Below are 16,066 nucleotides of genomic sequence, written 5' to 3'. Positions count from 1 at the left end.
TTAGGAAACGCGTCAGGATAATGACATAAATTAAAAAACAACAACAAAAAAAAAGAAGCAATTTCATTGGCCGGTTCTTAATAAAATCCAAAACTGAAATTTTGAGATCTTTCTTACAATTATTTATTTGTTGTAAAATTATTCAAGTTATTCTAAAATTCGGTTATTCAAGTTATATTAAAATTAAGTTTGGATTTGATTGGGTTCGATTCAGTCTTTTATGTTTATTAGTTAAATGAAAAGGTTGGAGAATTCAGTAATTGAATTCAAAGTGGTCTTATTAGTGGTAGGATACGAGTTGTTATTAGAGAAAAACATTTCTGTTCTTGTGGAGAGTTGTTATTTTGTTATGTTCCCAGAGAGTTTGCTACGGGTTTCCTCAACAGGTACCTTTCTTTTCTTTATTTTATTATTTATGACTCCTTCATTCATGTTTTAATAATAATCTCAAAATACTTTTTTTTTGTTTTTAATTATAATCTCAAATTGCATCAGTGTTGCTTTCGTGAGGTTCACTGGAGGAGCTCCCGAAGAAAAGGCGTTGAAACTTAATGGAACTGACTTGGGACGATCGACTGCAATCGTTAAGCCTGCAACCTTGCCTTCATTGCTGCTCGATGTTAATCCCTCGACTTGGATAAAACATTACACGTAATTTTTTGATAAATAATTGCAATCAATTTTTTTTTTAGGATGTACTCGCTAGAGTCTTGTCGTGTTACTAATTTGGTTATATTTCTCTCTCTGTCTCTAAGTCTGTCGCTTCGTTCTTCCTACATTTTTTTAGTTTTTTCCCGATGCAAATCTCAAAAGTTATTGAATTCTAACAAAAGGAAGTCTCTGTCTCTGTCGAATTTTACAGTTCAGCTTACATTCACCTTCGAAGAGAAGGATCTCTAGAGAAGGCGCTGGAACTAAATGGATCTAACATGGGTAATATGACTCTTGTTGTTAAACCTCTTTTGTCCCGACCCCGTGACCCGAGAACCTATTCTGTTGGCGAGCCCCAAAGTACATGATCTTGCTCTTGCTTCTTAGATTCTTCTTGTTAACAAAATTAAAACCCTCGGCTCTCATTAGTTTCGTTGTTTATTCTCTAGGTGTTTTACTAGAGATGCAGATGCAGATGGAGAAGGAGAAGAAAAAGGAGATAAAGATGAAGAAGGAGAAGGAGAAGGCTCTCTCTTAGGACTTTGGAAAATGCTCTCTCTAACATAACCTAGTAGGTTGGTTTCTTAACCAACAACAGATCAGTTTAGTTGGTTGACTCGACCATGGAGTGAATAATATTAACATGGTCCTTGTAAGATTACTATGGTTAAAATGTGTCAAAATCAATTGATATGACGAGAAAACTAATTATCTTTTATGTAACATCCTAATTTACATCGAAATCAATTAATGTATCTCTAAAGTCTAGATTGGCAAAGCCGAGCGGGTAGCAACAACGGTAAGCAGCTGAAGCAAGGGCAGGGAGCAGAGAGCTGTGAGCGGGGGCGGGGAGGAAGACCTAATTTTTTTAATAAATAAAAATGCTTGAAACAAATTTATTTATGACTAATTTTATTAAAAAACAAAATTATAAAAAACATCTTGTTCAGAAACAAATAACAAAAGAAAAAAAAATTAAATCATCTACGAGCTCTCCATATATGCTCCATAAAGGAATATTGAAAGCATATTCGAGTATATTGTTGATTATTTGGACTCAAGTCAAATATTTTTTTACCAGAATATTTTTGTTTCAAAATTAATATATTTTAAGTGATAATTATTTAAAAATAATANCAAACTCACTCAAATCCAGCGTCATAACGCTTTACTTTTTATAGCGGTTATCATTTTCTTTAACACGTGTGAAAGGGATAAAATTATTTTTGATTGGCGTTGAGCATGGGCGTTCGACACATAACGCTTGCAAAAACGCTTTGCCAATCTAGCTATTATAGACTAGTAATTTAGTAAACACACCAAAATAGATATCATTTTATGATTAGCCTGCTCATATATCTTTCATTTACTTCTCATTATTATTAACATAAATATGCAAATAAAATATTATGAGTCAATATTTTTTTCCAATTAGTTTTTAAAAATGAATGATTTAATCAACTATTAAATACAAAATATATTTAATTATCATTTCATAACCTATTTACTTATTATTGAAAGTAAATACATCTCACAAACAAGAAAAAGTTATTCATTTATTTACCACTTTTATTATTTTCTCATTGCATTTTTAAACTTAGGATTAGTTTAAATTAAATCAATTAGTTTGAAAATATTGTTTTATCTATTTAATGGTATAGTGATATAGATAACAATGTGAAATAGAAAATATGTGAATTTGATTTTTAAAAACACAAAAAGACATCAAAACATTTTACACCACCTTAAAATTCTTTTTCAAGTTCAATTATTTGACGGGTGAAACATATTTTACAGAAAATAAACGCAAATTTGAATTACCGAAAAAAATTTTACTTACATATTTAATTTGTTTTATACAAACGAATCAATTCATCCCGCACATAGTGTGGGTTGGTACCTAGTTTACGTTTATTCTAAAATTAACAAAATATAGATCATCTTAGTTATGGAGATATTTGATCAGATCGATAGTATAGGGCAAACTCCATATTTTTTCCAATAGTATAGGGACATTAAATTAAATTTCTCAATTACAAAAGTTGGTCTCTTTCTTCTCAAATGTAGAAGAAGAAGAAGAAGAAGAGCCATGGCGATTTAGCGCCCAGCAGCCTCTCTCTCTAGTCACATTCATGTCCACCGTTAATCACCACTGCCTCCTCAATGTCCCTCATATCCCACCTTCAATTCCTCGCCCCAAACTTCATCCCTCTCTCTCGCTCTATCGGAAACCAGAACGCCTCTGTTCTCTCTCTGCGTCTCTGTCTCTTTCACCACTTAACATCAATGACCGTTCTTCTTCTTCTTCCTCATTGTTTGAGAAGAAAGAAACGGAAGAGATTGAATCAATTGTTGATGTGTATTTCTATCTGCTTCGCTTGTCTGCTCAATACGACGACGTCGAGGTAACAAGAGCTGTACACGCTTCGTTTCTTAAGCTCAGAGTAGAAAAAACCCGTCTTGGCAATGCCCTTATCTCCACATATCTCAAACTTGGCTTCCCTCGAGAGGCTTTTCTAATAGACATTGTCTCAGTTCCAGTAATATGCGGAGAACAACACAACCTTAGCACCTTAATAATCTCATCAAAACTGGCGGAGTTCGATAAACAACTGACCCGTGAGCCGGAATCTATAAGAAGAAGAAGATGTTCATTACAGTTCGTCAATGAGAGACTTCAACTTCTGTCTGAATTCAGGGATCTTTTGTGCATCCACGACCATCACTAGACCCATCAACTGATGATTCTTCAACTGCAGGAATTGGCATTATAACCAAAAATTACAAACCAGAAACAAAACTGTATTCAAACTTATGTTGTGATTCCAGCAAAAGTATGTTGGCATTCAAGAGATGAACTTACCTCTTGAGATGTAACAAGCTGCGAGTGCATAGGGAATGTGAAGGACCAAGAGCTAAGCTGAATACATTTCAAAGCAAATGTTTAGAGTATAACTTTTGATTTCTTTTCACAAGGGAAGTTGAGTAGGAGGTAATGTGAAGGTAAGTACCTCGAGAATAATTTGATCTTCAGGCTTAAGGAATATTGTTTCCTCCTGTTCGTCTTCACTACAACAAGGTTTTCTCTGTTTGAGATGCTTCAACTATAGAACCAAGAATCCACATCACATTATTAAAACAAGAAAGAGGATTCAAAAACCGGAAAAAAATCTTATGGGAACACAAAAAACACCTTGTAAATCTTAGTGAATATAGAATATATGACTTGAAGCGGAATGACCCTCGAAGCTCTTCTGTAGGCTATGAACCGAAACTTCAAACTGTTAAATTAACATTTCTCATAAGTCATAAGTAAAGAACATACCTGAGTTTATCTTCAAAAGACCATACCTCGTCTTCAGTGGCCCATGAGACTTCGTCGAACAATCCAACATATAGTAATGGAGGAAGGAGTTGTGGTGGAAGATTCATCACTCTTTGAGATACCAGTAAACCAACATCTTTCTCCTTTTTCTCCAAGAGTAGTTCTAGATCACTCACTATAGCCTTCTCAGGACAAACTTTGAGAAGAAACTCTTTTAGCTCTCTAGAGCACTTACTGTCCTGAACGCAAAAAAGTTATACATATACAGTGGTGGTTAATAGAATGCATACCGCAAAGTTATAAAACCAAATACGAACAAACACCTTCGAAAATTCAATTCGATCATTTAAGCATAGATAAAAAAAGTAAAGTCACGTAACAAAGATGAGTTTTTACATGACTTGCCAAGTTAAGAGCAGTGTGGTAAGAGCAAATAATGCCTCATCCTCATCATCTGCTACTTTGACTACAGTTCCCACCTTTGTTTGATTCAATATCAAATCCCACTCCTTGTCATCGAGATAGTTCTGCAGGAGAATCTTGACTCCATGAAAGTCTGTAGCTTTAGGGTCGAAGAACTCAAAGTCTGCTTGGACCTCTCCCTTCAAAGATCAAAATTACTCTACTCAACAGCAGAGTAACTTTCACTAAATCGCTTAGCTGAGGGTCTTCATCATCAGAGGACTCCAACAATTGTTTCTCCTTCCCTTTATTAGATAAATTAGGGAACTTTGCATCTGCAAAATTCAAGAATGCGAACATACTCATCAAGTCACTAGCTACAATGTTCTTCTGTATAGAGAAAGTCTCAATCTTTAAGGTTATTACTAATTAAGAACTAACTAACCAAAAGACATATCCGGATGAGGCAATTTACGTCTAACCGTTGACGCAAAAGGCTAAAGGTTGATACTTTGACAATCTTCCGAGGCATCTAACCCAATCCAAACTAACAAAAAGTTAACGCCAAATTCACCAGAACCTAAAGTTTGTCCCTTCTCTATGAATTGAGATCATAACTTTACTCCATAAAGAAAAAAGAGTATGAATAGCAATTCTTTGGATCGAGATTGACGAGAATCTTACCGACGGTGGAGCGAGATGTAGCACCGGTTAGAGAATCGGCGGCGACTTGGAGAGATAGACGGAGAGAAGAACCTGGTTTACTAAAATAAACGGCTTCATACAATTAAATTTCCTTAACCGAATGGTTCAATCGAGTCAATTCATACCGGATCGGATCTTTTTTAATCCACCGTACCGGTCCGTTCCAACTATACACCCGATCTCTGTTCCTTCCAAATCAAAGCCCAATTGGAGCCCAGATCGACCCAATTGGATCCTATACAGAAAGAAACGGAGTAACACAATCAGTCAAGGTAATCGCATATTTTTCAACAATCAAGATTCCTGTGACTAGTGTAGAGACTAGGGACTCGAGGAAGAAAACAAAAAAGGTTTGTTAGGCAGTAAAAGTTAAGTTTCATTCAAATGCTAAAACATGTGACCTCTTCGTAGATCTTTTTGACTAAACTCAGCGAAAGAGAAAACATTTAACAAAAGAAATATAATTTATAATAACTTTTGTTCCTTGATTGTGATTGATTGCATGAAAAATGTGAGAGGTCACGTATGTCTTCTTCTGGATGCATTGCGTGTTAAGGTTTACCTTCTTTTGCGTCGAATACGGCGTTACTAACGCCGACTTCATTCATCATATAGTATGCTAATTAGAGCCTTGAATTAAGGATGTGCTGGTCCTTTTTTTTTTAATATTGTTTTTTTAAGGATTTTCACACTTATGAAATTTCATATCTATATTTCTAATCTTTTTTAATTTTTCCATACTTGCACCATTTTCCACGCTAAAACATATCCTTCTCAGCTAGGCTTGAAGTCATCAATTAGACAATTTGAAAAAGAAAAAAAAATATTGTATATTATAACACACACAAAAAAATTGAAAATATTGTCAGAGACAAACTGTATTTAATGATTAACTAGTCCTCGGAAACTACACATATGAGAAAAAAAAAAAAAAAAAAAAAGCTTAAATGGTTTTTGAGTGGAAGTAAATGAAAATGCAACTGAGGATTCAGATTGGTGCATGCAGCTTCAAGCAAATTAAAAAAGTTCCTTCTTTATCAAGCAACTTCACTACTCTTCATTTAAAACCCCTAACCATATTCACTACTTCTTCACTCAACTCAACCCTCAATCTCTTTATCTCTCTATCTCTTACTACGATTCACATAGAAAAATGAAGATGTTTACAATATTGTTGATGAGCTTTTTGGTTATTGCTGCCGGCGTTGGGACTGGTCAGCCTCTTGTACCGGCTTTGATCATAATGGGAGATTCAGTTGTCGATGCCGGTAACAACAACCGTCTCACTACCCTTGTCAAGGCCAATTTCCCTCCCTATGGACGTGACTTCTTCGACCACAATGCTACTGGCCGTTTCACTAATGGCAAAATCGCCACCGACTTTACCGGTTCGAACCAGCATAACTCACCATTCACGTGTATATAACCATCTATCATCTCTTATTCCTTAGACAATTTTGTTTGTTGTTTGAGTAGCTGAGAATCTAGGATTCACTTCGTATACCGTGCCGTACCTTAGCCAAGATGCAAATGGGACAAATTTGTTAACCGGAGCCAATTTCGCCTCTGGTGCTTCCGGTTTTCTTGATGCAACTGCTCTGTTATACGTAATTAATATCCTTAACCCGGTTTAATAAGGCTATGAAGTTAGTTAACCGGAATGCTTTTTAACATTTTGTGGTTTATCATATTGTTAGAATGCAATCACATTGAACCAACAGCTGAAAAACTACAAGGAGTACCAAACCAAAGTGATGAACATCGTGGGAAGAGAAAGAGCAAACGAGATATTCTCACGCGCGATTCATCTTCTAAGCACGGGATCAAGCGATTTTCTTCAAAGCTATTACATCAATCCGATCCTTAACCGGATTTTCACGCCTGATCGATACTCAGATCGTCTCATGAAATCCTATACCACCTTTATCCAAGTAACTTAAACCAACACACCGTACCGTTATTTTATAATCTGCCGGTTTAATTGTGTTTTTTTTTCTTTTTCTTTGGGCAGAATTTGTATGGTTTAGGAGCTAGAAGGATAGGAGTGACGACGCTACCGCCGTTAGGTTGTTTACCGGCGGCGATAACGATGTTTGGTGGAGCCGGAAACAATACATGCGTTGAAAGACTAAACCGGGACGCGGTTTCCTTTAATACCAAACTCAACAACACGTCTATGTCCTTAACAAACGTGCTTCCCGGTCTGAAATTGGTCGTCCTTGACATCTATAATCCTCTCTTAAGCATGGTCCTGAACCCTGTCGAGAATGGTACGATCTTTTAAACAAAACCGCAACTTTATTTTAGAGACTAAACACCGACACTATTTTTCTTTCTCATTTAAAAATACTCACAATTTTAATTAATATATTTGAATGTTAGGGTTTTTTGAATCAAGAAGGGCATGTTGTGGAACCGGAACAATGGAAACTTCGTTCCTATGCAATGCAAGATCGGTCGGTACATGTTCGAATGCTACCAATTACGTGTTTTGGGATGGTTTTCATCCATCCGAGGCAGCAAACCGTGTTATCGCAAACAATCTTCTTCTCCAAGGAATCCCCCTTATCTCTTAAACCTAAGTTTATTTTAAAACATTGACATGATGGAAAAACTATTTATCTTATGTAACATCTTTCATTACATCGAAATTAATTAATGTCATCTATAACACCTCAACTAAGAGAAACAAAAAAAGTATCCATTTACGATTATGTAAACCTGGATATGAAAAAAAACTTCTAATTTACTATAAATTATTTTACATTTAACTAAAAAAGAAAAAGCATGGCAACTAGTGCCTCTTCTCATTACATAATAATTTGGGGTTTTTGTTTTTGAGAACCTAGTTTGATTGCTGCGTTTATTGAATTCAAGTCTGGACATCGGTTCTAAATATTTTTCACACAAACAACATCAGATTTATTAGCTGATGGTGAAACACATTCTGTACAAGAAATAATGGATATAATGCATAGAAAAGCATTAATTGATGGTGGTGTATTGGAGAAATTTAATTTTAGTCCCTATATTATAGTTCTTTCACATAAATTTTGAAATTGGAACGGTGTTAGAGAAGGATAATCTCTTGACGCAAGACTCTGAAAGCTGAAATCAAGTAATGAAAATTTCAACACAAATCACATTTATCACAGCTGACAATTTTTAAAAGAAATGGTTAACAAAAGAGATTACTAGAAATAATTATACCTTACTCTAAAGTCAGTAATGAGGTTTTCACCTCTGGCTATTCATATATGGCCTTGGTCTCCATGAATCTTGGGCCTCCCAAAAAGCAACTACATCGCAATCAACCACAAAACCAGTAAGCAATAGAAAATGACCTTAGTAAATTATTTTAACATATATATTAATTAAATATTTTATGACCATACATTTTAACATATATATTTTAATATATATGTTACAAGAATTTCATGACCATAACTTTTCAGATTCATCTGGCCGATACACGTCTCTGAATTCAAGCTCATTAGGATAATCTCTTGAGGCAAGAATTTGACATAAGGTATAATCAGTGAAATCATTATAACATATAAATTAATTAAAAACCGTAGTTATTAAAGTATTTTAAATTTTAAATATAACAATAACATATGATAAATTAGAAAATACAATTTTGAAATTTTAAAATATAACAATAACATATGTTAAATTAGAAAATACAATGACATCACAAATGATAAACTAAAAATACATAATTAACATCAAATACTAGCATAATTAGCATCAAATAAACAATAATATATATTTTATTTATATTTTGTAATGTATTTTTATTTTTAATAATATCATAATTTTAGAGAATTTTGTAAAAAAAAAAAAAAAAACTTATAAAAAGTGGTTCATATCTAATCATATAGATTGAACAAAACGTTTTTTTTTTTTTTTTTTTTTTTTTTTTTTTTTTTTTTTTTATGTTTAAAACCCTCTCAGTCGTGGGCTTACTGCAGGCCTGAACTAAATTAAAGGCCCAACCGTAACCGTTTGTTCGTGACTAGAATAAGAAGAATTAACAAACAACAAAATCTTGAAACCTAAAGCCCTAGATCGTTGGGAACCCGCTCTTGTCAACATATCACAATGGAAGAATCCGCCATCAAAGTAGTAATCTTCTTCTTCTTCATCTTCTTCGCTCTTTTTGTTTAACCTATGCTTCTCTATTTATTAATTAAGTAATCTTCTTCTTCTTCTTCGCTCTTTTTGACTAACCTCTGCTTCTCTATTTATCAGTAGAATTTTTCTGATTAGATCTTCTGTTTCTTTTTAGGGTCTGAAAGTCCTGGATTTGAACGATAGTGTTGCAGACGCTCCAAAACCCGGGTAAAATTTATTTATTATTAGTATTTACTCTTTTCTGAGAATTTTTTATTTTTATTTTGGTTGTTGTTCTTTGTGTTGGTATATATATGATCTCCACCTGCAATGCAATGAAAATCAAATTGTTGAATAATTAGCAGTTACACTTTCACGACGATTTCCGTTGAACTTGGCTGCCAGAGTATTATGTCGAGCTCGCGTTGGAAAAACATTTCTCTTCTTGTGGAGAGTTGTTATTTTGTTATGTTCCCAGAGACTATGCTAGGGTTATCCTCAAGAGGTACCTCTCTTTTCTTTTATTTGTGGCTTCTTATTAATTCCCTTTCCACAAGATGATGATGTTAATCCTTTTCCTGGCCATGATCTTAGTAATCCCTCGACTTGGATAAAACAATACATGTAAATTTTTGATATCTGAAACATACATGTTTTCTAGCTAGAGCCTTTTGTCATGTTATTACTAATTTGGTTATTTCTCTCCTTCAATTAATCGATATTAATTTGGGTCTGCGTTACCGGATATGACACTTCCCTTCCTAAGATTGATCTCAAGATGGCTCTCTGTATACATTTCTCTTCATGTGGAGATGTCTGGAAAATTAATGTTCTCTCTGAGTTTGTGGCTTCTTTCTTCCTACATTTTTTTTTTTAGTTTTTTTCCCAATGCAACTCTCAAAAGTTACTGAATTCTAACAAAAGTCTCTGTCTCTATCGAATTTTACATTGTGCTTACATTCACCTTCGAGGAGAAGGATCTCTAGAGAAGGCGCTGGAACTAAATGGATCTAACATGGGTAATATGACTCTGGTTGTTAAACCTCTTTTGTCCCGACCCCGTGACCCGAGAACCTTTTCTGTTGGCGAGCCCGAAAGTACATGATTTTGCCCTTTCTCTTACATGATTCTTCTTGTTAACAAGATTAAAACCCTCTCACATTAGTTTCGCGCGTTGTTTATTCTCTAGGTATTTTACTTGCTAGGAAGAGGAAGATGGAGATGGAGAAGGAGGCTCTCTCTTAGGACTTTGGAAAATACTCTCTCTAGGACCATGGAGTGAATAATATTGACATGGTCCTTGTAAGATTAATATGGTTAAAATGTGTCAAAACCAATTGATATGATGAGAAAACTATTTATCTTTTATGTAACATCCTAATTTACATCGAAATCAATTGATGTATCTCTAAGACACAACCTCAAGTAAGAGACTAGTAAACACACCAATATACAGTTTTATGATTATGTAAAACATACTATAGTTTACATTTATTCTAAATTAACAAAATATAGATCATTTCAGATATTCAGTTATGGAGATATTTGATCAGATCGATAGTATAGGGCAAACTCCGTATATTTTTCAATAGTATAGGGACTTAAATTAAATTTCTCAATTACAAAATTTGGTCTCTTTCTTCTCAAAGCAGAAGAAGAAGAAGAAGAGGACAAAGTGAAAAGGTTTTATCCATGGCGATTTAGCGCCCAGCAGCCTCTCTCTCTAGTCACATTCATGTCCACCGTTAATCACCACTGCCTCCTCAATGTCCCTCATATCCCACCTTCAATTCCTCGCCCCAAACTTCATCCCTCTCTCTCGCTCTATCGGAAACCAGAACGCCTCTGTTCTCTCTCTGCGTCTCTGTCTCTTTCACCACTTAACATCAATGACCGTTCTTCTTCTTCTTCCTCATTGTTTGAGAAGAAAGAAACCGAAGAGATTGAATCAATTGTTGATGTGTATTTCTATCTGCTTCGCTTGTCTGCTCAATACGACGACGTCGAGGTAACAAGAGCTGTACACGCTTCGTTTCTTAAGCTCAGAGTAGAAAAAACCCGTCTTGGCAATGCCCTTATCTCCACATATCTCAAACTTGGCTTCCCTCGAGAAGCTTTTCTCGTATTCGTGTCTATGACTTCACCGACGGTGGTTTCTTACACAGCTCTCATCTCTGGTTTCTCAAGATTGAACCTTGAAATTGAAGCTCTTAAGGTCTTCTTCAGGATGAGGAAATCAGGTATTGTCCAGCCGAATGAGTATACTTTTGTAGCGATTTTGACTGCTTGCGTGAGGGTTTCGCGATTCTCGCTTGGGATTCAGATTCATGGATTGATAGTTAAATCAGGGTTTTTGAATTCTGTCTTTGTTTGTAATTCGTTGATGAGTTTGTACGCAAAGGGCTCTTCGTGTGATGATGTGTTGAAGGTGTTTGATGAAATTCCTCAGAGAGATGTGACTTCGTGGAACACTGTGATTTCGGGTTTGGTGAAAGAAGGAATGAGTGATAGAGCTTTCGATTTGTTTTATGAGATGAACAGAGTCGAAGGACTTGGAGTTGATTGTTTTACGCTTTCAACTCTTTTGAGCTCTTGCACTGATTCTAGTGATGACTTATTGAGAGGCAGAGAACTCCATGGTCGTGCTATTAGAATTGGGTTGATGCAGGAACTGAGTGTGAATAACGCTCTGATTGGGTTTTATTCTAAGTTTGGGGATATTAGAAAGGTAGAGAGTTTGTATGAGATGATGGTGGTGCAAGATGCCGTTACTTCCACGGAGATGATCACAGCTTACATGGCATTTGGAATGTTGGATTCCGCTGTTGAGATATCCGAGGATATAACTAAGAAAAACACTATTACCTATAACGCTCTCATGGCTGGGTTCTGTAGACACGGTCATGGCTTGAAGGCACTCAAATTATTCACTGAAATGCTGCAGAGAGGTGTTGAGTTGACGGATTTCAGTTTAACAAGCGCTGTGGACGCTTGTGGTTTGGTCTCAGAGAAGAAAGTAAGTGAACAGATTCACGGGTTTTGTATCAAGTTTGGATGTCTGCTTTTAAACCCTTGTATCCAGACTGCATTGCTTGATATGTGCACAAGGTGTGAAAGGATGGCAGATGCTGAGGAGATGTTTGACCAATGGCCTTCTAATCTCGATAGCTCGAAGGCAACAACGTCGCTACTTGGTGGTTACGCTCGGAATGGCTTACCTGATAAGGCTGTATCGCTATTCCATCGCACTCTCTGTGAAGAAAAGTTGTTGTTAGATGAAGTTTCTTTGACTTTGATTCTTGCTGTCTGCGGGACATTAGGGTTTCGGGAATTGGGTTATCAGATCCATTGCTATGCTCTTAAAGGTGGGTACTTTTCTGATGTTGCCTTGGGAAATTCTTTGATTAGCATGTACTCAAAATGTTGGGACTTAGATGATGCCATAAAGGTTTTTAAAACGATGCAAGATCATGACGTTGTTTCATGGAACAGCTTGATTTCTTGCTACATCCTTCAAAGAAATGGCGACGAGGCACTGGCTCTATGGTCGAGGATGAATGATGGAGAGATCAAGCCTGACAAGATCACCCTGACTCTTGTTATTTTCTGCATTCCGGTATACAGAGTCAAATAAGCTTAGTAGCTGCCGTGATCTGTTTCTCTCCATGAAGACTGTCTATGACATTGAACCAACGACAGAACATTACACTGTATTCATCCGTGTTCTGGGTCACTGGGGTCTTCTTGAAGAAGCGGAAGACACAATAAACTCGATGCCTTTTCAGCCCGAGGTCTCTGTTTTGAGAGCTCTGCTTGATAGCTGCAGAGTACATTCAAACACAAGCGTTGCGAAACGAGTAGCAAAGCTTATACTATCGACAAAATCTGAAAGCCCGTCTGACTACATCCTCAAATCCAACATCTACTCGGCTTCCGGACTCTGGCATCGCTCTGAAATGATAAGAGAGGAAATGCGGGAAAGAGGTTACCGGAAGCATCCTGCTAAAAGCTGGATAATCCATGAGAACAAAGTACATTCCTTTCACGCGCGTGACACCTCCCACCCGCAAGAGAAAGACATATACAGCGGATTGGAGATACTGATAATGGAATGTCTGAAAGCTGGATACGAACCAAACACAGAGTTTGTTCTTCAGGAGGTTGATGAGTTTATGAAGAAGAGTTTCTTGTTTCACCACAGCGCTAAACTCGCTGTGACTTACGGCATTCTCACCAGCAATACTCGGGGGAAGCCGGTTCAGGTTGTGAAGAACGTGATGCTCTGTGGTGATTGTCACGAGTTCTTCAAATACGTTTCAGTTGTGGTAAAGAGAGAGATAGTTTTGAGAGATTCGTCAGGGTTTCATCATTTTGTGAATGGCAAGTGTTCTTGTAGAGATCGGTGGTGAATCAACCAGGATCTAGTTTTTGGAAGACTTGTAGAGAGATCTCTGGTGAATCAACTAAGACCTTAGTTTCTGTAATGTTTGTTTTATATGATTACAAGTTGTTGTTAATATACGAGAGTTTTGGGTTTTGATTTGTTGGGGAGGCAGGGTGGAAATTAATAGAAATAAAACGTTTGGGGGTGAAAAGGGAAATAGAGAGAAAGTTTGCATGTGAAAAACGAAAGAGATGACGCTTGGCACGAGGGAGCAACCACTTATTACCAAATGTTACTCTTCCATTCACCTTGTTTTTAATACTCTTCTCCTTCTTCTTTTGCTCCCAAAACCGAAAGCAAAATTAAAAAATTCACATAACAATAAAAACATAAACAAACTCTCTTCTTTTAATTTGATTCTTCGTCTTCTTCTTAAAAGAAAGAGAATTAATAGAGAGAGAGAGAGAGAGAGAGAGATGGGAGATGAAGATGTTGATGGCAAGTAATCTAGAAACATGTCTGCATGTTCCTCAACGATGTCGTATTCAACTAAACTCTTTCTCTTCATGGTTCCTCTAGTTCTTGTTTCTGGCTTCGTCTTTGTAAATATTGGTCGTCCTAAAGATCCAACATCTTTCTTAACCTCTTTGTCCACCTCTCCTCACGATCTCCCTTCACCTCCGTCTCTGTCTCCATGGACGGCGCGGGCGCCATGTCCTTTGCCATCAGAGATGATACCTCCGTCGTTACCAGCATCATCTTTATCGACTAAAGTGGAATCTATTCAGGTTCGAGAAATTAATTACTTAATTAGAAATACCAAAATTATTCCTTACTTCATTCTTCATCTTTGCATGTTATGTCTTTTTTTCTTTTCTTTCCGGCTACTGTATTTTGTTTATTTTTTTTCGTCTTCTAATCTTATTTTTTACCAACAGGGTATCATAACATTCGTATTTTTTAAAAAATTTAGGATTACGATATTAAGATGAATATATGTACATATGTATATTAGTACTTGTTAGAATAGTTTCTCTCATCTTATTCATTAGCCTTTTATTAAACTTATTTATACAATAATATTACTTGCATCGAAATTTCTTTACATTTATGATAATAGTAAATCTACATATATTTAATAATAAGAAGATATATACACATATTTAAACTTTCCCAAGAAGAATAAGGAATTATATTGATCTCAACTGTAAAATTTTTAATTCGATTCTTTTTGTGAGTTAGCAAAAGTTATAGCGAAATTGTTTTTTTTTTTTTTTTTTTTTTTTTTTAATCTGTTTGGTCGGGTGGTCTAAATTTGAACTAATTAATCAACAATACATGTCAATATGTTTTGGTTACTAAAAACTTAAAAGTAATTTACATATTAATATAGAATATTATTATTAAACAGGGAAATGATAATCGGACCATTCGATTGAATCCGATCATTACTACAACGAGTAATAACGTCACTTATACGGCGTCATCGGAACCAAAGAAAAGAAGAGTTCTAAGCAATTTGGAGAAGATCGAATTCGAGCTACAAAAAGCTCGAGCCTCCATTAAAGCCGCTTCGATTGACGATCCCGTGGACGACCCGGACTGTGTTCCTCTTGGTCCTATGTATTGGAACGCTAAGGTCTTTCATCGGTAAGTTAAAAATACTTAGTGTTCTCTTTTAGAAAGTAAATTGAAGTTGCAGTAATTTGGGTTCTCTAATAATTTATTTGAAATAAATTAGAGTCAAACGGTTGGAACTATGAATTTATTGGCTCCCTGAGCATTTATTTTAATTAAATTTAAGTCAAACGGTTTGGCATTATGTATCATAAATAAAGGTTTGGAACTGATTTTAAATTTTAAGAGAGTTTTTTTTTTTTTTTGTCAACAGTTTTTATTTTATTTAGTTGCTTTTTTTATTAATTGTTGATCTTTTTTTTTTGGTAAGTAATTGTTGATTTTGTTTGAAATTAATCGTACTGGTTTATTAATTCGTCTAGATCGAAAACATTTTGTAGTAGATAGAGATACCTTATATACTTTGTTTTCACTTAATAAGTAAATGGAAGATATTTTTTTTGTGGTTTCACATTTTGTATGCGTAAGCAGAGAAAGGAATCACATTCCTTGATAATTTTCTGAGGCTGCATTTGTAAAAGATCATTAATTATATCACTACTGGCCCATCTTCTATGGTTTGGTAAAATAAGGTAACCAATGACTGCATATTTTGAGGATTTACTACTTATAGTCATAAAGCAGAGAAGACCTTCGAATCGAACCTGTTATATTTCCTAATAGGGTTTTTTACCGCTGTCGCTTTACTATTTAAAATTATAGGAGGCCGAGTATGTGAATTTCAAAGTTTGTTATATACTATTACGTAATATACATGTGCACAAATTGTTTTCATGTCGTCCAATGTAGAGAATGGCATAGATTTGCTAACCATGATGTGCTTACGTTTTTTTTTTTTTTTGGTT

General features: G+C 35.5%; 3 protein-coding genes and 1 pseudogene across 3 annotated transcripts in view; 3 read left to right on the top strand and 1 right to left on the bottom strand.

Annotated features, from left to right (window-relative positions):
• Nucleotides 2,623-5,691, bottom strand: LOC104734403 (annotated as a pseudogene).
• On the top strand, nucleotides 6,020-7,762 carry LOC104734404 (GDSL esterase/lipase At5g03820). The gene is made up of 5 exons (XM_010453975.2): nucleotides 6,020-6,471; nucleotides 6,560-6,690; nucleotides 6,781-7,014; nucleotides 7,095-7,353; nucleotides 7,466-7,762. The coding sequence occupies exons 1-5, from the start codon at nucleotides 6,237-6,239 to the stop codon at nucleotides 7,657-7,659; spliced, it is 1,053 nt and encodes a 350-aa protein (XP_010452277.1). The 5' UTR covers nucleotides 6,020-6,236; the 3' UTR covers nucleotides 7,660-7,762.
• On the top strand, nucleotides 10,935-13,863 carry LOC104734405 (pentatricopeptide repeat-containing protein At5g03800). The gene is given in 2 exon segments (XM_010453976.2): nucleotides 10,935-12,803; nucleotides 12,805-13,863. Coding segments are annotated over 2 exon segments (2,673 nt in total). The 3' UTR covers nucleotides 13,609-13,863.
• LOC104737823 (probable glycosyltransferase At5g03795) overlaps nucleotides 14,060-16,066 on the top strand; it is a 3,474-nt gene continuing 1,467 nt past the window's right edge. Inside the window, 3 exon segments of the mRNA XM_010458085.2 lie at nucleotides 14,060-14,371; nucleotides 14,995-15,233; nucleotides 15,835-15,931. Coding sequence (XP_010456387.2) covers nucleotides 14,060-14,371; nucleotides 14,995-15,233; nucleotides 15,835-15,931 — 648 coding nt within the window.

This window comes from Camelina sativa, chromosome 13, assembly GCF_000633955.1.
Source record: "Camelina sativa cultivar DH55 chromosome 13, Cs, whole genome shotgun sequence".
NCBI lineage: Eukaryota > Viridiplantae > Streptophyta > Magnoliopsida > Brassicales > Brassicaceae > Camelina > Camelina sativa.
Note: the sequence above shows the minus strand (reverse complement) of the source record. Positions and strands in the feature narration are given on the sequence as shown.